A 23,233-nucleotide genomic window follows, 5' to 3' on the forward strand; every position below is an offset into this window, starting at 1 on the left:
CATTCCTCACCGTGATTTAACTGAAATTGGCGCTCCTACCAGGAGGATGTGGTCGTTTACCAGGGAACTCTGAAGGCACCACGGCTTCACGCCTTCTCCGGCTCCTGATTGGCTCCGGGAAACCAACCGTCGCTTCCCATTGGCTGGTGCGCGTCCATTGAAACCCCTCCTCTACCTTTGTGGATTTCATGCGCTCCGGTTGAAAAGCCTGCTCGTTGTTTCCCGGGACTCGGAGGAGCAAGTTGCCCGTCCCGCCTGTCAGACGCCGAAGGGGGGGAAGCCGAGAAAGGTCAAAGGAGGCTTCGCTTTGGCCCGTGACCGGAGGACGACCCGTCCGGCTGAATGGAGAGGGATTATTAGGGCATATAACCGACATCCATCACCTTCAGAGCGGCGAACGCTGCTGCTGCTGCTCCTCCCCGAGCCAGCGCGCGACGGTCCACGGAGCCGGGACGAGCAGGGAGATGACATAAACACACCCGGAGATGGTGTGCTGTCCGCGCGAGCCTTCAGAGACGTCTCCATCACCGCTGCCGCTGTGAACTTTCCTGTCCTAAAACTGTACAAGCCGAAGGGAGAGGATTAAGAGAGTGCGTCTCCTCCTCCACCTCCACCTCCACCTTCTAATTAGCAAAGGGCTCCATAATGCCGGACCAGATCACAGTTTCAGAGTTTGTGGCAGAGACGAATGAAGACTATAAATCCCCCACCGCCTCCAACTTCACCACACGGATGTCCCACTGCAGGAACACGGTGGCTGCTCTGGAGGAGGTGAGTGACTCAGGAGGAACTGGGATTACACATGGCAGTTATTTCCCCCCACTATGGTATTTACCTTTTCCTTGTGATGTATTTCGATCCGTTCATCCCAGGAAGAAAAGGTGAATAGAAAATGAATCCTCCACGCAGGTCACCTCCGTTTTACTCTATTCATATTCAGTTTGAGAATATTACACTCCTGCCCATCTCTCATGCTGAAGTGTGCTTATGGCTCAGTTACATTTACAGCAGTTATCTCAAATAATCATGAAATTGCCTCAGAGGACTTGATAATGTGTAGCCCCTGATTCTGATGAGGGGAAAGCTTCCAAAATGGATCGTTTAATGGGAAGAAAAAAGAAAGCCGAGCTAGTACCCCTCTCCCATAATGCTAGACATCCCATAGGTGCTAATGGTGAAGTAGGAAAAAGCAGGAAAAATATAGCAAGAGGCAACGTGACTGTTTAGTGCGAATAAAATACAACCATCAAGGTGCAAACAAGTAACAGTCTGTGGCCTGATGATTATTCCTCCAAGTTAAAGGGGGGAAATAACATGCATCAGCCCCAGTTTCCAGCTGCGCTGCACAAGGTGCACTTTGTGCTCCTCCTTGAGCCAGCAGGTCATCAGGAGGAAGGACACTTCCGCTTTGTTCCCTGACAGCCTCGCACTGCCTCCCACCCCTTCTTGTTTTAGTTTCCCTACTTTGTGTGCTGCATGGCAGTGCCTCGCCCTGCCTGATTGTAAAAATAGAATTTCCCACATGAGCTGCTCGGTGCGTTGTGTGTTAGTGTGCCTCTGCCCCCTGATTGAGGGCATGCTTTGTGGACGTTAGGTGACGCATGAGGAAATGAATCGTTTCATCCTGCTTTCAATTGGGGAACGTTTTAGCTATCACCCAAATAAAAACATGAGGATTTTACATAATTTTTTCAATGACAAAACGGACATTTGCACGCTTGGCACATACAGAAAGGAGATCAGTTGTTTCCATCTACTGTCAGTTTGACTCAGCTAATCCATATCTGGACTTAGTGTCAACTTCACTTAAAGCACCCTGATTCACATGCACCTGGATGAGGGTTGTGGCTTTATCTATAACCTTTGTTTGTGAAGGACTGACCTGGCAAGCCAGGCAAGCCAGACATACACCTGCTCAGGCTGGCAGGTGCTTCACTGGGGCGCCAGACACTTTGCTCTGCACCATTTCATTCACATCTCTGCCGTTACTTGTGTTAAAATAGCAATTAATCCGGTGCGCACTCTGCAGTGCTCACACTGGAATGTGCTTTTTCTGTAGAAGGAAGCAAATAAGTGTGTGGATTTTACTCCTTTTAAATAGTAGCTCAGCAGTAATTGCCGGCTTGTGAGGCTGAATTGTTGGGTTGAGGATCCAATTTAGCAGCTTTGTTTTTGTCATCCTGCTGCTGTTGAAGTCTCTGAATTGTTGCAGGGACGTGGAATGGCGTGTTGTTTCACATTGACCTACCCACGCTCAGGCTCAGGGAACACAAGCCTGTATTGTTTGGACAACAAGACCTTGCTTACTTTGGTCTGTTTGACCAATTAAACACAGCAGAGCACAGGGGAACACTTCCACTTATTGTCTGCCAGCCGGCCTGAAATCTCCAACACACACACACACCCACGTACACAAAGAAATACACATTTACAAACTACATGAATAGGACTTCACAAGCTGTGGGCATCTCTCTAAAATCTCATTTTACATTCCAACTATCACAATGACTCTTTCACCATAGTATGTTATGATAAGAAAACCGGCTACTGTATATTCATGAGGCCTAAATGGAAAAATAAAAATATCAGACTTTGCTGCGTTTAGCATTGTGCTGAGTTTCAAACATTGTGCTGATCCTGGTTTTCTCTAGAATAGCAGTTTGTTAAATAAGCACTCACTTCTGAGTGTTCACCCTTGGACTGACAGCTGAGGACTGGCTGATTGGAGCTGTACAATGCTGCAGTGTTACAGTGGGCTGATGGGACTTTTCCGGTGATGCCCAGCATTTGGTGAATTCACAATCCCTGAGTTTTCATAATGTGGTTCCTGTTTTGTTGCTGACTGCAAGGTTTTTACCCCCGTCTCTCATTGTTTGTTGTGCATAGACATTTTAGACAATCCAGGGTGTAAATATACAAAAAAATGAATAGGAATGTGTATCCAAACTTTTGACTGGTACTGTGTATGTACATATTTTATAGTTTTACACCATAATTTGCTCTCTCAGAGGTTTACGTTTCAAGGTTGAAATAAGTCAGATGTTCTGCTCTTTTGTCCTGATATCAATGAGAATGGACAAAATCATCTTAAGAATCATGTTTTTGGGATATTAGCCATTTATCCCACCTGTGTACCAAGTGTCAGTGGAAGACCAAATGGATATAGTCCACACCAGATATAAAGCTAAAAAGAAAACACATGTACTGGTTCCAAGGATTTTGGTCTGCAGCTAAACTGATGTGAGGCTGTGCTGTTTATTGTCCAAAAAAATATTTCCTGTCACATTTCTTCCATGATGTAAAATGTTGTGATAGCTTTGAGTCTTAGCCCCATTTAATTTACCACGTACTTCTTTTGACACTGATCAATGGCTGTTTGAACAGTTGTGATGTTCCCCTCATGCTTTTTGTTGATTGCTTAGGGTCTTGTCACTTCTTAATTGATTTTTTTTCCTTTTCTGTGTGTTAGACATGGTTCTCCTCTTCTGATAATGATACCACCTTAAATGTATGAAATAAGTTGAGTCAAATGAACAAAATTTCCAGTTTGACTTGTTTAAAGCTGGTGACGTGTAAAGTCTCACCTAGTGACCTCTGGGTCTGGTTGTTTATGGGAATCCTTTAAACACATTAACAGGAGAGGAGACCCAGGCCCGCAGAGGCTTACCTAAAAGGTAACACAATGGTGTGCCGTTATTTCTCTCTAAACTCAATTGCATCTGACACTATCTTTATCAGGAAACTGCTGGCTATTAAGAGGCCATCCAGAGAGATCCTGTACGTGTGTGCACATGTCTGTTTGTGTGCACTGGTAAAACCACAGCTATAAAAACCTGTTTATCCAGTAAGAGGATGTTCGGCTTTGCATTTTGACCCCCCCACTGACACCCCACCCCACTCTGGTGATCCTGTAAAACATGGCATTTCTTTCTCAACAGTCAGTAAGAACTGAAATATGAGTTCAACGTATCTGGTTTCCCTTCAAAATGTGTTCACTATGATCTGAATGGCAGATAATGTTTACCACATTAACCACACTAACAGAAAACTGATGAAAACTCAATGCAGAATTCTCTCCAGTGTTGTTGGTTGGATAACATTGGTGTTTTCATGAGGTAAACCACTTAAAACAAAGCCAACTGTGTGCTCAGCTCAACTGTCTTTGTGTGAAAACTCTCACCTCAGGGGCTTCACAACTTCCATTGGAAGGAGGCATTGGCCCCAAGGACAGAGCTGACCTCTCACCCTGATCTGGGTGGAAATGCCCCTGTGCTTTTATCTCCCCCAAGAAAACTCATGAGGATTTCTGTGTGAGGCAAAAAACTGGCACACATTGCACTCTTCTGTCCTATTTTTTTTTTTTTTTTTGCATCTATGGCTGTTGTTATACTCCAGTTACTGAATCCTGCCAGATAGAGAGTAACTCCTAAAATGATGCAATCAATAATGTCTCCTTGGGAAAAAAAAAAAAAAAAATCTTAAGTTTTTCCATTCCTATCCCTAGATGTGAGGACAGGTGTATTTGTGTGATATCACAGTGTTGCAGTTGCTCACCAAGACATTGTGGCAGCTGTTTTAATGATTTAATGGTGTAATAGTTCTGTTTCAGTCATTGGAAACCCTGTGCACCTTGAAGTCTTGAACCAAGCACAATGGGTAGGAAAAGGGATCTGACTGCAGAAGGTTGTTTTAGAGGTTTTGGCTGGAAAACAACCATCAGTCTTTGACATTCAATACAAGCTTTTGTATGTTAGCTTTGTAGCCCTTTGGTAGGTTTGTCAGTTGCACACTGTTGGACAGACAGAGATATAATATGCTACATGACATTAAAGCTGTAAAGTTGTTTGACAGGTAGAGGGTTTGCTTGTAATGCATACTCAGACTTGTTCTTATTGTGGGATAAATACAAATGTCCTGAAATACATACAAAAAGTGCTGCACTTGATGTCCTCAGTGTGCCCCTCATTCAGTGCTACATAGCATTCAAAGCTAAGGCTAGTTGACAGCGTTCATGTCTGGATGGGCCTGCACACAATATCATTAAAAAAAAAAAGAAAAAAGAATGATGTCTCATCTTGAGTATCAAATGCCACCTTTTCAGTTCCATTCAGTCGCATTTTTGGAGAAACACAATTATAAATTTCCATAGCCCTTTACAGAAAAGGCAGCAGGGAAACTGCTGTAGAAGCATCCCATCTTACTGAGCCAATTAATCATCACACTGAAGACCTAAGGGCCACAGTGATATTGTCCTTTGCTTACTGTTTTAGATCATACCATGGAAAGATCTTATTTTAGGCTTTCTATTAAGTTGCAGGCTTGTATATTATTATCCCATGTGACTTGATTATTGTTAGAAACTATATCTTCGAGCACAAATAACCATCAACAATCTGGTCTAATAGCAGGGCTTTATCCCAGGAGAGAAAAGGCAGCTGCTGTGCAGTCAACTGTATGTCCTCCCTGAAATTCTGCCAGAAACTCACCCACCCACTACGCCTCTCCCTCCCACATCCCTTTGTCCAGTTTATTCATTTTTTTAACAATGAATAATGGTTATTAATAGCCAAGTCAGCTTTTCATGGCGCATTACTGGCGTTGAAGTTTGGGGGCTCTTCAGTCCTGAAGGCTGGCATCATTAGTCTTCATCTGGTAATTTAATCCAACAGAGAGCCAGCAAACTGGTATGCCAGCTATGCACTATTAAGGCCTGTTGCCCCAGATGCTTTAATTTTGTTGAGAGTCTACTGGTGAGTATCTCTGTGAATCATCACAACACGGACAGGTGACTGTTGGTATGGACTGTGCAGGGCTGTTCCGGGCTCTGTTTCTCGCAAACTGTTGTCAGTTTTGGTATGAAACAATTGCAACAAGTGGATTATATATCAGTAAGTAGGTTCTTATTTAAGTTGAGTGTTAAAAAGCACTTAATGGCTGCCTGCTGTGAGTGGCTTTAGTCACTCATCTCTTATAACTGCTCTAACCTTAATCTCAGGCCACTTGTTGTTTGGGTGCGTGGTTTAACTTGACACCAACCCTTACCCTTATGTTAATACCAGATCATATCTTATTCGATTTCCATCAAGTGGCTACACTCCTGTCTTTGCATAACCATTTATTGTGGACAAAGCACTTGGCCTTCCCTTTTACTCCTTTGTGTTTTACGTCTCATTTAGAGTGCAGTGATTTATGACTGATGTGTTAACATCTGCCTGCAAGTGTGCTCTCATAACTCTTCTCCAAGTGTCAGTCTGTCAGCTTGTGTTGACGCTGGAGTTGTTGCTGAGCCAAGGTAAGGCCTGGCGTCTGTCTGCTCACACAACCCCCATCCCCAATTCTAGGTATGATTAGGAGCAACGCCTGTGGCCTGGCTGGGTACAACAGCTGCTCCTGGTGGAACAGGTGGACTGGAGGAAAGTTTTAACAAGGCTTCAGGCAGCGGGATTATCAATGCAGGCACAATCCAATCTATCCATCTAATAGCTTTATATCTATGAGCTCTTGCATAAAGTCTGCAGTCTGGCCAAAGTGAGCAGCCCAAACCCCCAGCCACTGTGGCCAGTCTTCATTACACCACCTAAGAAGCTTAATGCGTCCTCTAATTGAAATGGGAATTTCTGGCATGGTGATGAGGACCTGTGTCCTCCCTTCACCCTTACTCTACGTCTGTTGCCCCCACTGTCACTTGACTTGGACTCACTGCAGTTAATACACCACACTATAGGCCAAGTACCTTGAAGCAAAGCCAACTACTTTAATTCCTCTAAATCCCGAATAAAGTCACTTTGAATTTATGCAACAGTTACTGTTTCCATATTTACCCATTCCAGAGGGATCTATGTTTGAGGGGTGTAAGTAGTCAACATGTGTTGTTGGCAGGAGTGCAGTTCAGGTAACTATAATGATTTTTTTTTTAAGTGCAACTGCTAATTCCCTTGTTCCCAAAGGGTTTCTCCAGCCTGGTAATGTGGTGCTTTTGTTATGGTCTACAGACACATTCTGACCAGACCCTCATTATGATGCAGGAGCCTTCACGAAGCATCTACCAGGGGTCACTTTCAGAGTCCTGTTCCAATTGATTCAAAGCCATGATCTCTCTTATGCCACAATGGGCTTTGACTCTCAGGGTTTGATATGTTTTCACTGGTTTTTTGCATCATCTATCCTGGTGTGTTTGCACGTCCAGGTGATGAACTGCTTACCAAGAGACAGAGCCTGTTGGTGGTTGTCACCTCTAAGTTTGCTTCAAAATAGGTTTTAATAATGAATATCATTGAAACTCTGTCCAAGGGGGAGGGGGGTTGAGGTGAAAGGTTTGGAGGAGTTGGCACTGGCAATAAATGAGAACTTAAAACTGAGCTCAGATGTGGTGAGATGGCTCCTGTTGAGAACCATTGTTCTCTGACAGGCTTTACCTCTTCATTAATGAACCGCCATTGATTATAGTCCTGGCCACTCAGTGCTGCTTGGGGCCAGAGTGGGGTGGAAGGGGTGAATCCTCACAGTTGTGCCGTCCTCCTGTCACTTTCACTCAGAACAGACCTGGACTTCTTCTCTTCAGGGGAAATGCTTTAACACAAACTCCTCAGAGGCTCTAAAGGCAGTTTTAGTTTAGCTGTTCTCTCAGTTAGGACTACAAAAGATCAGCAGCATGACATTGGAATTAAACAATTTAAAGCTTATTAGAATCTGAATATTTCCAGCTTCTTTTTTTCTACTTTTAATCGTCTATTTGCACTTCTCAAATTGCCAACTAATCCCAAATCTTGTTTATATTGTACAATAGGTAGCTGCTTTGATACTCACATTGTAATTTTCTCTTATTCAGAGTTCTGGCATTGTCACAGTGTAATGGAGGGGGTGAGTTTGTTTCAAGGGGAACCTTTCATGCTATAAGTTTGTAGAAGAGTTCCAAGGGACATATTTTTCAATGTAGTCTCAAAACAGCACAGTAGTGTGCGCGCGTGCACACACACACACACACACACACACACACACACACACACTCTCTGCAGAGTTTTACTACTTTTGTGGAGAAAACAGGTAATTTTCCTTCTGTTTCACCCAGGTATCATTGTAGTCCTTACAGTTCTGTGGTAACTTCTCTGCACTTTACCCTTTAGCCCTAATGCTTTGACACCCAGAGGCTAACACATACATCTGTATGAAAAAAACAAACAAACCCCAAAACAAAACAAAAGGGAAGTCCAAGCTGAGTTAAGAAGAGATTTACCGCTTAAAGTGTGGCACATAGGCAGCACAGCACCATAGTGGTGAGCACTGTTGTCCCACAACAAATGGGTTATGGGTTCAGCTCCCGGGCCTGGGGCTTTTCTGTGCAGAGTTTGCATGCTCTCCCGGTGCTTGGACTGGCGACCTCTCCAGGGTGTGCCCCGCCCTCACCCAATGTGAGCTGGGATTGTCTCCAGCACCACCTGCGCCCCGGAAATGTATAAACGGTAGATGAGTGAGTGAGTCAGTGTGTGGCACATTTGGCCCTTATTTACCAGCCCTCCTTCAAACTCAGGAAGGGCTGGGAAATTAGGTTTTTATCAGCCTCCTGCTGGTTTATAGACTTCATTAAATACTCCTCTCATAGTCAGGGAGAGCACTTTACCAGGCTTTTCAACTGGGCACCATTAGGCCTTCTTTGAAAATTTCATCCATCATACTTCAGGATCTGACATCTTAGACTCTTTACTCATCCCTCCTTTTAAATATTTCTTTTGAAGGATAGGTGAAAAGATGTATTCGGTGAGAGAATACTAATCCTCAGCTTTGTACTATCGCTAACAATGTAGTCACTTTCAGATAGGGATCCTTTTGAAAAAGACACACAACAAAACATTGCCAAATGTTACAAAAACAAAGCAGTGCAGTTGAGTGGATACAAAAGCTCTGCCCAGGTTTCTCACCTTGTAGAAAGCCAAAACATCCAGAAAACTTGAAAGTGCTTTTGTTGCGGTCGACGTCATCCCAGTGTGATTTCTGGCTGCTGGTGATCCAAGGCTCTGCTCCAGCTGGGGCAGTGCTTACTGTGGAGTAGTAAAACACCAAGTGTCCTGGTTCTAAATTACCACAGGGCTTGTAGGTAGATGAAATTGACAAACCTGCACAGGAAGTGAATACAAAGGTCCTATCCCATGCATCGCTCGTAGGCAGAATTGTCTCTGACTGATGTTGACTCCATCTTTCATTACACATACAGATTTCTCAGCTCTGTGGTGCATTGTGCACATCAGGTTTAAAGCCTGAAGAGTGCATGTTTGTTAATGAGCCCGTGTCAAAAACTCTTTAAGACGCTGTTAAAAAAGGAAAAGAATCCCACTTCCCCATTTCCCCCCTTCTCTGTCCCACACTCCCAATGAATTTACAGCCACAGAGTTTTCCATGGTGCCCCAGGGCAGGCTGACTACACACACCTCAGCTGTCTGAGCATACAGAGAAACTCTGCAGCCATGGCCTGTCAGTGGTCACTTCAATGGAACCCACTGCTGTCCAAATATTGACTTTACTCACTCAGCATGGAGAGAAACTGTGAATGAAACACTTAAAAAGACGATTAGAGTTTAATATGTATAATAGTGGATTTCTAGTTTGCGCCATTAAAATCATAACTGTAGTGAATAGTTGGTCTTACTCGGGTGGCATCTGTAGCAGACAACTGAAAATAATTGAAAAAGTTTCTGAAACAGCAAAGGGCTTGGACTTAGCACAACTTCAGGGATCTGCCTTTTCTTCAATGCCTCAAGGGTAGTGACTGTACTATATGTGTTTTTGTATGAGTTTTGAACATGCTGCTCTTTACTCTGGATGTTGAGGTAGATGGAGAGAGTGCCCTTCTTGTGTGTGGTTTTATTTATTTATTTATTTTTTAAACACAACTGTACCACATATGGAGCTCTAGACAGCAGCTCCGTGTCTGGCTCAGAACTGGCCAGCAGAAAATAGACCAGAACAGGCGCGGCTGCTTTGACGCCACACCTGCAGAAAAGCTGACATGTCTCATTCTGTAATGTGGTGGACAGGTCTGCCCTGTGTGTGCTGTTTTTTCCCCAACAGGGAAGTTCCCCACAGATTGCTTTCAGGAGATCTAAAATAACTGTTGGCCACCACGTAGGAGAACAGTTCAACCTGTTGTGTCAACCTTTCACACCAGCATGCTATCACACCATTTCTGATCTCCTCTTGTTAACACCTCAAACATCTCAGCGTGTGCTGCTGTGTTGGAAGATGGCAGACATAAGAGGGCAACTATATTAACAGTTCCAATGCTGGACTGTGACTTTCAAACCAGACTGCACTGGAAAGGAGCTGTTTTGTCATACTGGAGAGGTGTTAGAGGACTGACGTCTATACAGCCAACTAGTACAGAAGGAATGTGAACATTTAACTCCTCATCATATGCTGTTCACTTTTACTGACCTTTCATTTGGCTAGCTTTGAAAATTTCACACTTAAAATATTTTGGAGTCATGCTCTTTGTCCTGGGGACGGACTGCCAGTGTGATCTGAAAACTGATCAAAGAGAACATCTGTCCCATGAGACATCCAGTGCAGGCCTATCATACCACAGCAATTAGATAAATACAATTAACATGATGTCAAATCTGTCCCATGATTTTCACATCAAAACCAGAGCTTTTCATTTATTATCTGTGTGAGTGTGTGTAAGTTTATACAAGATCTAAACACATTCTCAGACACTCTCAGAAGTTTTATTAGTTTTCTCTGTGAAATGAAGTTTGTTTGTTTGTAACATCAGGCACCTCAATAAAACATGGATTGCCACCCACCACAGCCAACCCACAATCAGGACCCACACACATGCCAAATAAATTGGATAATTGCATCCCAGACTGCTGCCTTTTTTAAATGTCTGACTACCACTGTATATGGCAGACAGTTTCCTGACTTGACTGTCACAGCAGGGAGGCTTAAAGGGTGAGGCAGTGTTAGTAGACAACTTATAAAGATACATCAAACCGAAACCGTGTGTGTGTGTGTGTGAGAGACTGTCTGGCTGTCTGTCTGTCTGCCCATCTGTGTGTGTGTGTGTGTGTGTGTGTGTGTGTGTGTGTGTGTGTGTGTGTGTGTGTGTGTGTGTGTGTGTGTGTGTGTGTGTGTGTGTGTGTGTGTGTGTGTGTGTGTGTGTGTGTGTGTGTGTGTGTGTGTGTGTGTGTGTGTGTGTGTGTGTGTGTGTGTGTGTGTGTGTGTGTGTGTGTGTGTGTGATGGCCATAGGGCCTCTGACAAGAGTGGGAAAGCATCATGCTCAGCAGACATGTTGTCATCAGCTGATAGTTTGCCGGCAGGAAAAATGGGGCTGGATCTCTGTCTTGTCTGTCAGTCACAGTTCCAGCATGCAATCATCCAGGAATGTCTTCTCTCCTCAGACAGTGGCCAAAGAGGTGCGGAGCGCAACAAGCTTGTTAGCTGGACTCAAGATATCCGCCTCCCTGTCTTTATGTGTAATGAGGTCTTTTTTCATTTTTACGCTAGTTTAAATGTTCATCTCAGGACTTGCATAAATCGGCTTATTGTCAATTAGGGATGAGAAAATTATAATTATTTTTTTTACTTTTATTGCCTAATCATTTTGTTTAAGACAATAGGATCAGAAGTAAATTCACTATCTTACATCTGAAGCTTTCGCAGCAGGATACTTGGATTTTGTGATTGGCAAAAAAAAAAAAAAAAAAGAACATTTCTAAGACAAACTATTAATCAGTGTTAATCACCTGATTAATCATTGATTAAGGGGTTTTTAAGGGGAACTCAAATCATGCATTTTCTGTTCGCATGGTAGCCAAAGTGTGCTGTTCGATTAATAAGCATTGTTATGCCAGTGTATCATGATCCAAAACACGTTTCCCCTGCCAAGTTTAGTATTCAGGATTAGCTTCCCTTTTGCTGTGGATATAAAGGAAACCCAGTGTTTGGCTGTGAAAATGGACAGGTGCTGTGTCACTAAACGTCTGCTTGACCGCCCCCCTTTGTTTTGGTTTTGAAGTTTGTGCCAAATGCTCAGCCAACCACGTTGACTTCATTATTTCTGGTTTGGGTCCTTGAATCTCAACTTTGTGATAAGCCAGCCAAGCTCTTCTTCATGACAGCAGCCACTCAAAAAATGTAAGTAAAAAAAAAACAACAAACAAACAAACAAACAAAAAAAAAAAACGTTTTATGAAGTTTTTTTTTTTGTTTTTTTTTAATGGTTGTGGTAACAGGCCAGTAGGAAGTGGTTCTGAAGTCTGAACTCTTCCCAGAATTTACTTGACTTTCTTTACTTTATCTTTTATCTTCTCAAATTGGTTGTGAGTTCTGGTTCATAAAGACCATGCTGTTATACTCTAAAGATGAAAGCTTTCTCTTCTCTGAAGTTGATACGATAATCTGAACATCCTCAACATTATTTAGTCTTAAAGGATCCTCTTTCCCTCTCTGTCTGTCTCTGAACTCACATTAGATTTTATCTATCAGCACAGTGTTCAGAGTTCAGTAACCTGACACACGTTACTCTACATTTCAGTACCAAAAGTGAATGGATCGCCGTGGCAACGACCTCCATGACCCAGTAGTGTTGTAATGTCTGTCTCTGCGGACAGACTGCAGCAGATGGTACCCGTTTGAAATTGTGATGATGATGATGTCATACATTAAGATGAGTATTAATTTAATTCAGTTTGGGTTGTTCCTCAGGCTCAGTAGGAGAGGGAGAATGGAGCTGCTGTGCCTGGGAGTCACTATCAGGAGCAGAAAAGCTGCTGACAGGGCAGTAATGTTCATATGAGTGTTTGTGAAGCAGCTCTAGGCTCAGAGGCCAGATCTATTGTGTGAGGATTCAGCTCTGATCCTCCGCTGTCGAAACGAGACACGGCACTGGAAATTCCCCGCTTGCTGGGAGTAGCTTTTTAGGTTAAAAGTGACTAATTTTAGACCAGCTTGCACTGTGAACAAGACGACTCAAATGAAAGGTTGCCCAGTGCTCAGAGAAGAGCCACTTTGTTCAACTGTGGAGAGTACATTGAAGTGGAAATGTGTGAAAGTGATTGAAGAGTCGTGTGTGTCTGTGTGAGTCTGTGTGTGTGAGTGAGTGAGTGATTTAAGGCTATGTGTTTGTTGTGTTCAGCTAGTTTATTACCCAGCCTGACTGCCCCCCACTCTCGCCCCTCTTGTCTTCCCCATTTTCCTGTCGGACCACTCTGCAGATTGAAAGGGTCTGCTGGAGCGTGATAGTTCTCAACTGAGTGTGTGTGTGTTTCTGTGAGACTTTGGTATAAAAGCTGTGCTGTTCATGTTATATGTGTGTCAGGCTTTGGGGCTGACATATACCACTGTCGAAGTGTAATGTTGTCGTTGCTACAGTAAAGTATCGATACAATTTTATCACCCACGAATGGATGTCAGTCACACATCTCTTTGAAAAGCTTTAATGAAATGGCCTTTGTGCTTGATGTCAATGTTTGTGTGTATGTAAGATGATAAGAAATGTAACTACAGAAATGCAAACTATTCTATTCTTGTATATATGTTTAAACTTATATTTATTTATAATTACACTACAGTCACCCATCAGCATTTCACTGGAAAACAGATCCAGACAGAGAAGGAATCAAATCGCGGATCAAAGGAAAGAAGAACATTTGTCCAATAGAGAGAAGCATAGTCTATTTTTCATCTGTAAATTTGAAATGGCACATCATGTTTGTTCATGTCTTAGGTTGTGTAAGGAAAATTGGTTGAAATAATGATTGAAATATCATTCTTATATTTTTGAAACATCTGAAATATACACAACCCTCTCTTTCATATCAACATGGTACAACACACACGTAGGAGCTTTGAAGAATAAACGTATTCATCCTGATCATGCTGAAGTTGAGCTTGTACGATTTGCAGTTTTTACTTTGAAGAAGTTTTGCAGTGTGTGCAATCAGCAAAGAGCTTTTAGTATCAAAGCTGTTACTTGATACTACAGCAGAGTAGCTGCCATCTGACGGTGTCGATGCAACATATGGACCAAAAGCTTTGAAAACAAAGGGAACAGATTGCCATAAATCTCTTGTCTGTTAGTCTTCAGCAACAGACATATTCATATTTCTTTCAGTATATCAGGACTGTTTTGCCTCTCTTATCACTTTGCGCCCAAAATTACAAGGAATATGACAAAGGCATTTTACCCAGAAGAGATATCTAAGAGTAAGTTTCTTTAGATCTTAAGAAAAATTTGTGACATGGTAGTCGCTTTATTTAAAACGCCTTAGTGCAGTTTGGGTATCCAGCAGATTTTGTGCACCAATCAGCAGCATTACACTGTTACAAGCTTTTTTGGATGTCAGTAGCTCACCTTTCTTTCACTTAACCTCAGCAACTATTTAAAATACTTGACAACAGTTTCAAGTGCATTTTGCAGGCTGTTAAAAAATAAATAAATAAATAAATAAATTTGAGGATATCATGATGAGCTTCACTGCCCCCCCCCCCTCCCCACAAAAATTATGGTAAATCAGCAGATTTATCATAATTGCATTTCTTCCATTCTATTCCAACCCCTAGTCTGTACAAACATATAACCCAAATATCTTCTTGAGTAGGAAATCAATTTTACTATCAGAAATGCTTTCAGTGCTCTCAAGCCCGTGCTGTCAGTATTGAGAGTAGATTTAATGCGCAGAGCAGACACGATATCAGCTTTACTAAAAAAACATTCAGCGGTTGTCTCCAGTTACCTTTTTAAAGCTTTTTCTGTGGTTGGTCGTTTTGGCAGTGTCGACAGAAATGCATGTGGGTTGCTTTATAGAACAGCTGTGCTTTTCTTTGTTTTTGCTTCTGTGTTTTGGAATTACTTGTTTAAATGCATGTTTATGCCAGTAGTACATTAATGTGCGGCGGCAGTCAATGAGTCTCTCTGAGCCAGACATAACTAATGAGACAGTGGAATTTGAGTCATTTAACGGTGGCAAAAAGGGACTAAAATCACACCACTGAAAGTCTATTTTCAGGAACGGATAGCTTCTTGTCAGCTCCTTTTCATTTGAATGCGGATGTAATTTTTCACTTTGTCTCTTATGTAGTCTGGTTGTTGTTGTTGTTATTATTATTATTATTATTAGTGTGTAGTATACCTGAGCCATATGGACTACATACAGTAAGGTGGCCTTGTATACAACACACAGAGGGTGGCAGTGATAATAGCCGCTTTTCGTTTCTTAGAGGTCAACCCAAGGGCAGACCTGAGTAATTGCAAATTGTCTTATTTTGGTTTTATTTTTCTGTTGAACAAACGGTTTTCTTGTATTTTTTAAAGATCCTTGTCAGAGGCGGTGGTATGTTACAAGGACAATCAGCTCAGTGAGGATCAAGGCTTGGTAACATAGTTGCTGTCTATTTTAGTTTCTTTGGGATTTTGAACTCTATAGAGTTACATGAATTGATACTCTGTCCAACCTTCAACCTAAGCAATGTCTAAAATATAAACTCTATAAAATAATGTGTTCTTAGTCCACTTGGCTTGCAAAGTGTAGTCCTACCTCCCGCCATCTTCACCAAGTTAGTCCAGACAGTGTAATGCCATAGGTGGCCCCTCTAACAGTTAAAGGAGCAAAAGAGCATGATGTGACTATTCATTTGTTCTCTCTGAGCTCTATGTTCCCCTTTTTCGTTTTCATCTTGCTCATCTCTCTACCATCAACACTTTATTAATCTGTCAGACTCTCTTTGCTTGTGTTTTGTGTCCGTGTATAAGAGTGTAAAAGAAAGACCTTGGAGAAAATGCTCAATTGCTCTGGCATTTGCAATAAGCAAAAGTTCAAAGCTTGGGTATTAATACACTGCGATTTATGGATATGTGTCTGCAGTGCAGACATTGGTCATTCCGAAAATCCCTCTCATCCTGAGTGAGACCCTCAGTCATCACTGATACAGTGGTGCTTTGTTGCTGCTGGACTTTGAATGTTTGTTCTGATTACTGTCTTAAGCTTGAGCTTAGCAGAGCCATAGTTTTGCAATATAACTCAGGGAACTTGTCCTTCCTGTCCTTCCACAGAACTTCACTGTCTTACAAGCTGATACAAACTGACACACACACGCCACACATCATGCACACACATGCCCCAAACACTGCGACAATAACTCACTACGTTTACATGACACCAAAAAAACAAAACAAACAAACAACGAATTATTGCATTATTCCAACTAAAACTGGACTTTCATAGTACATGTAAACATGTTAGCTCAACTGAAATCAAATTTATAATAGTCGGACTAAGCTGGAGGAGGTGATTTGGTTTCGCTTAGGTTTTGCGCCAAGCTATGACCCGGAAGTTGAACATAACGTAAAACATAAACGTTCATCTTTCTGCACAGAAACTAGAGCGTACAGAAAGTGCAATATGTTAAAAATTTTCAACTTGCTAGCGCACCGGTCTGACGTCATAGGTCATTTGGTAGTGGCCCATTACCCACAATTCAAAAGAGTACATATTGCCACCTATCGTAGCCGAGGCGACATGATTTCAACAAGTCAATTTCACTGTCCTGTCTTCCTGTGCATCTATACTGGGACAAGGACAGAAGTCAGATTAGATGGCTTTATCAAGCTATAACCATTGCTCGATGTAACTGTGCATGTAAATGTAGTGACTGACGAGAGAAGTCTGCTCTATTTTTAGCTCTGTCTTGAATAATACATGACTTGTAGCTAGAGCAGAGATGGCATACAGACGCGTGCGCAAACTGTTGTACCCTCTTCTTGGAGACATGTGTGGACAAAAAACGGCGACACCAAAGAATGTCAATGAATTCAACAATTATTCAACAACACAAACTGCAACCTGCAAATATTAACAGGGGTTGCATTGGCCTCCCTGACAGATGAATAGAACACTTCACAATAACACAGATGTAAGATATGGCTGCAGGGCAATTTTATCGAAAGACATTTTATTGTCAGGTGATCTGTGCTCTATGCTATCACTGTGGTTTTATGTATATTTAATTTATTGTGAAAATTTAACTTTTTATGGACCAAAGTGGGCTGCACTCCAAGTTTGTTGCGTTTTAGTACAACTGTGTTGTATTTGAATGCAAAGACAATAAAGACTATCTTATCTTATTTGTATATTGAGGATTTACCCCCTTGAATCTCTTCATCTCACCATCTCCCTCTTTTTGTTGGTACAGGCTCTGGATGTGGACCGCAGTGTTCTGTACAAGATGAAGAAGTCTGTGAAGGCCATCTACACGTCTGGTCTGGGTGAGTGTTGCTGTATGTCCTTTATGTCTGTATTTCCACCACCTTATCTTCACACTCATTTCAAAGATGTTAACAGGCTCAATTTTAAGACGAACTGCTAATCTAATTGGTGTGTAAATGATAAGGGAGCAAATACATTGTTCCATATATTTTGTTTTTTGGCCTGCTGAACAAACAAAGTTAAGTTTCCAAGAGATCCCACTTAGATACCTCTGGTTTTATTTGCTTTACATTTTTCCAGATGATAATAAATTTTAAGCGTCATTACCACCCAAATGATTTAAAGTAATTGCATCTTTCATGCTTTTGTTCCACTGAGGCAGGGGTAGGCAGGGTAGTCGCGTTCCCTGTGTTTGTGATTACCAAGCTCACTGTGGCTGCCTGTGCCAGTGTGGGGTGTTTCCAGTGCCTTTTGTTTGGCTTGCCTGACAGAACCCCGCTGAGAGAGAGAGAGAGACCCCCGAACAAAGTGCTGAGCTGGTCTTTTTCAGAACAGTGTGAGCTCTGTTCAGACCAAAGGGACAGCTGTCTGATCCAGACCCCCAAAGGAACAGCTGGGGAGGGGCACACGCTGTGTTTGTGTGTGGGTGCTGAGGCATATCGACACACAGGCATGTTCTCACTTCACCTCACTGTTAAACATGCATTCACACATATTCTGTGCACATTGTGTCTTTGTTGCGAGACTCCCTGGACATGATAGCAAGGTACACCTGCATGTGGAAAATCAACCTGCTTGGTTTTCTCACACTGCTCAGCTGCAGAATGGAATGTCCCCATTGTCAATAATTTACCTTCGTTTGAGTCTGCGTGTTTAGTGCAGAGCATTACACATTTGGGTATAACAAGTGTTTGTTGTTTGTATGTTTTCATTTTAAACACGTTATTCCACTTCTCAGAAAAACTGAGGAGGAAAAAAACCTTGACCTTTTAGCCATGAAACCTGAAGCTTGTCCAGATTTCTGGCAGTGTTTACTATATAAACAGTGTTTTGTCAGTGGGAATCCCTCAGTGAATGCTGTTGTTTACAACTCTACCAAGATCAACTCGCTTGAACTGGGGTCACCTTCTGTTATCAGCAGTTATTGTGTAAAAGCTGGACAGTGTGGGATTTGTTTCATATACAACCTAAATGACTCCATGTGTGCCCATAGAAAAAGCAACTTAAGCTTGTTCTTAGACACTAGTAAGCCAAAACATTATGACCACCAGCCTAGTATTGAGGAGTTTACCCTTTTTGCCCTGATCTTTCGAGACATGACCTCCACTAGACTTTTGAAGGTGAGCTGTGGTATCTGTCACTGAGATGTTAGCAGCAGGTCTTGCAATTTCTGCAAAGTGGAGCCTCATTGGACTTGACTTATCCAACACATCCCACAGACACTGGATTAGATTGAGATCAGGGGAATTTGGAGGCCAAGTCTTGACCTTGACACATTCCCAAAACATTTCTTAACCATTGTTGCAGTGTGGCAGGGAGAATCATTCTGCTAATAGAGACCACTGCCATTGGGAAATACTGTTCTCGTGAAGGTGATGTGGCCTTGGTCTGTAATAATCTTTCTGTAGGTTGTACATGTCAAAGTAACATCCACATTAATGGCAGGACCAAGTTTTCTCAGCAGAATCCAACTCACAGTATCATGCTGCCTCCACAATGTGATGTAAACATCATTTTCTCCTGCTTTACATATAAAATTTATATATTTCATTTGAAGATGGTCTTTAAACTGCTATGAGCTCCAGTGCTGCAGCAGAACTCTCATATGGGCATCAACACTTCAGCACACATAGGAATATAATAACAAACACATTCAACAAAACCAAACATTAGTGTAGTCAAAGAATCTACGTAAACCTAACTTCTGTTAACTTTAGATGCTAACATGCCCTTGAAAGCAGTTGTGCAGAGAGGGTGCTTGGTTAAAGAATGAATAACAAGACACAACAGGTGAGGGTGATGTTGGAGGTTTAGGCATAATGGTGATTAAAAAATAAACATGATTACCACTTAAGGGAAAACTAGAGAGGCAGAGTTAGTGTTAACTGGTACTCCTTTTTATTACAGTCAATGACTTATGGCAGAAACAGAGAAAATAGTATGAGAGAAAGGAAGATCCAGGAAAAGCTCTCAGAAGAGTGAGAGCCTTTCGTTGCTGCAGGGACCTGTCAGGTTGTCAGCTTCTGGTTTTTGATGAATAGACCAACAGCAGCAGCATCTCAACCCCCTGAAGAAACTGAGGTTTTTGGAGCTGAGCTGCAAGGACAGGACTTCCAAAGCTGCTGAGCTGATGAAGTCCCGAGGCAGATGAACAAAAACGCTGTGTTTCAGCTGTTGCACCTATAGGTGGGCAGGATAGCTCGATGCTGGCTGAATAATGCAGCACACGGCCCCATGTTGCTTCAGGAAAATGCTGAACTCTGTGTCCTCTGGGTCACTGCTGCACACAGAAAAAGGCACTTCACTGTTGACTGCCAGGTAGCTGAGAGACTAAGACTCCCAGAAGCACTAATGTAATTAAAATGTATGGATGTCTGGGGAAGAAAATCTAGAGAAGGCAGTAAAATAAAGGATGTGGAAGATTTAAAAATGTCAGAGACACTTACCTCTATTCACACAAGTTAGTAGTACTTTCAAGGAATTTCAGACATTTTGAAAGATTGATGCAGCTCTTTACTCGGTAGTTTATGAAACTTCTGCCTTGAGACAGTTGGCTTAGCTAAGCAATTAGCTTTCTTAAATTAAGGTCCCTATCAGTCCAATTTTTGACTGGAGAGGTGACAGTCTATAAAGAAAAGAGAAGACACGAGTAAATGTGTCTTTAAACTCTACACACAGTCAGGAGTTCTGTTTCCCCCTGTTCCTGCTCTTTATGCTAAACTAACTGGCTTCAGCTTTATCTATTCAGATATGTCATCTACTGTAACTCAGGGAAAGCTCTCCTTTCTCTTTGTGCCAGTGTCCGCAGGCAGATATGGGATTGATCTGAGGTCAGCTGCATATTGTATTAGTATGCGCTTGAGCGTTGGCCGACCCGGCCTGAAGGAGCTGTCTGTGAGGGAATAAGTGTGTGACAGACAGAGAGAGGAAGCAGTGGCTGGTCTGTTACCTGGTGATTAAACCCTGTGTTAGTCTGTGTGGAGATACAATAGGCTGCAAAACAGGCCTTTGGGATGTTAGATAATCCTCAGAAGACGCCTGGAAGCTGTTCATCATGTTTTTCCCATCGTGTGTGTTTTTGGGAGGAAGATAGTGTAGAGAATGCTGTACACACCAGAGTGTTAGTCACCGCCTATATTGCTTGTAACTTTGGTGTGTGTGTGTCCATGTGTCTGTGTCTGTCCCACAGTCTCATGCCTCTTTACTCCAGTATCCACAAGGTCATTGTTCCCGGAGGTCAAACAGCAAAAATTGTTTTCTCTTTCTCGCGCTCTCTCTCTCTCTCTCTCTCTCTCTCTCTCTCTCTCTCTCCTTCTGTCACACACACAAGCACACAAATAGATTGCTCTGTACTGTCACACTACTTCTCCAGATGTTTTCTGAAGTTTAAGCTTTTAACATGTTTAAAAATATGTGGCTAGTGTTGCATTTAAAGAGACTGAGCACTTACTTCTCACATACACTTGCAGTCGATGTGGTCGTCCTTCGAGGATTTGGAGTATATAGTTATCTGGAGGCTTTTCTACTGCTTTTCACTAAAGCATCTGTCTTTCACACCTCAATGTAATAATAGATTATTTTGTGCCTCTTCTGTTCCTCTCTTTTTTTCCAGCAGCAATTAATTGGAAAGCTCTTAGATTTTAACTCCTGTTTTCTGGAAAACAATGAAAGCCTCGTTAACATCTGTAAAATTACTATAGAGAAAAATGGTTGAAACTCATTTTTGTTAAAAAAAACAGCCAAGGGTAATGGACAGCAGGTATAACTTGGTCTACTTATTATGAGGGATCACAGGCTGAAAGGATCAGAGACCGCTGATCTACCACTTCAGAGTGAAAGCAATAAATCAGACGATGTTCAGTGTTCATAAAATACTTGTTGAACCAACCTACGCCTGTGCCTCTCAAAGGCCCAGTTTTATGTGCTAATATATTGGCGATATGTGCACTTGTTTACATAGAAAAGGTTTCTGCTGCATTTGTAACTTTTTTTTTTTCTTTTCTCTCTCTCTCTTTTTTTTTTTTGTGTTTAGTGTGTTTCCTTCCCCTGACATGTTACTCAGAAAGTGGCTCAGTATGTCACATTGGTCTTTGAGGTTCAAACCGGCTTTGTAGCACAGGCTACGTGTGATGTGTTTAGGTCATGTTGGAACAAATACACATGTAGTCATCCAGCAGCCCAGGGGGTTTGTATTGTTTGTCAGAGCTGAATAGCAGCACTCAGCGCTCTCATGTGCCACTTCTTCAAAGAAAACAGAAAGCCACTGCCCTGTTGGCTCAGAGCCTGGAAGAGCCACAACTAAACAGCTGGAGCTGATGTGTAAACGATAGGCTGTGGTTGTGTGGTGAGGGTTGGTGTCTGACACACGACAATGTCTGAAGATTATAATATCTATTGTAACACATCTCACTGCTTCTGAACCAGATGTAGTTCTAACAGAGCTGCAACTAAGCTTTATTTCATTTGCTTTCTATGCTAATAATTAATTTATCGTGTATTCATTATTTCAACTCTGTTTTAAATGGAGTACAGTTTGTTTTTTGAATTACACAACGCACTAATTCTTAAAACATGAACTGCTCATGCTGTTAATAGAAAATGATTATGATTTAGATAATGTAAAGATAAATTCTCAGACATTGTTTCTTCTTTGGATTTTGGACTGATGTTGAAACTCATTTCACTATTTTGTAATGGATTAAATAATATAAATGCCTTTGGTTTAAAAAATGAAAGTTATTGTTTCATCATTTTAAATTGGGATTAGCAATATCTTATGGTACCAGAGGTTGTTCAGTTCTCTCATCGCGGCTCTTGTCCCCTGCATTTCATAGAGGCCTTATCACCCAACTCACCTACTGCATCAGTCGATATTTAGAGGCTTAAATTGGATTTGTATGATATGAGGAGGTTCTGCAGGTAGTGACTCAGAGGCTTTCAGCTTTCTCCTTTTAATAACATGATGGATATCTGTGGCTGAGACATGAGCTTATCCAGCTTTATTTATAAACCACATCTGTGAACCAGAGTCTGGCAGCTTTGTGCGTGCATGTGTGTAAGATAAAAAGCTGACTCATGTTGTGGTGGAAGGTGTGTTTAAGTGTCCGCTCTGCTTCCTCTCTCTGTTCCTTGTTTTGGTCCTTCCTCCTGTCCCTTACTGTTCAACAGTTTAGAACTATGTTCTATTTTACTTAGAAACTTTTCTTTTTTTGGATGTATCCATGGTTATCCAGGGCTCAAACTAAATCACCACACTCTCATTTCTCACTGTCTCCTAATGGGTGTTGTTATGATCAATCCCTATGCTCTCATTATCAAAACAAAGATCTAAATATCCTCTTACCACTGGGGTGTCTGTTAGAGCACATGCAGATTTAATATAAAAGAAATTACAGAAAAATGCAGGTTAAGGTAAAAAAAAATTAAACTGTGAACGCAAATCTTCATTCCATCTTTGTGCCTTCACTGGATTCAGAGACTTGATTTAAAAAAAATAAATAAATAAATAAAAATTAAGAATAAAATATTTTTACACTTAGTAGATTCTATATCCTCAATGTATATCCCCACACACAGACATTGTGATCAATTAATTAATTAATTAAATATCTATAATATTACTCTTATTGTAGAGATTATATTCTTGTCACACATCTGAGCCCATATGCAGGCTCCAGGGGATAACTACTGAATATGTGAATCATTTGTGTAGCGCCTTTTGTGTCTCATGGGAGCTGTGTCAAGTATGTCTAACTGTCCTGAGACAAATTGGTAAATGTGAGGGTGAGAAGTGAAAAAGCAGTGAATTTACCAG

At 41.8% G+C, this 23,233-nt stretch overlaps 1 protein-coding gene across 1 annotated transcript in view; it reads left to right on the top strand.

Annotated features, from left to right (window-relative positions):
• Nucleotides 1-215: 215 nt before the first annotated feature.
• asap2a (ArfGAP with SH3 domain, ankyrin repeat and PH domain 2a) overlaps nt 216-23,233 on the top strand; it is a 46,458-nt gene continuing 23,440 nt past the window's right edge. Inside the window, exons 1-2 of the mRNA XM_029493701.1 lie at nt 216-771; nt 17,186-17,258. Coding sequence (XP_029349561.1) covers nt 646-771; nt 17,186-17,258 — 199 coding nt within the window. The 5' untranslated portion in view covers nt 216-645. The remainder of the gene's footprint in view (nt 772-17,185; nt 17,259-23,233) is intronic.

The sequence above is a fragment of the Echeneis naucrates genome, chromosome 22 (assembly GCF_900963305.1).
Source record: "Echeneis naucrates chromosome 22, fEcheNa1.1, whole genome shotgun sequence".
Classification (NCBI taxonomy): domain Eukaryota; kingdom Metazoa; phylum Chordata; class Actinopteri; order Carangiformes; family Echeneidae; genus Echeneis; species Echeneis naucrates.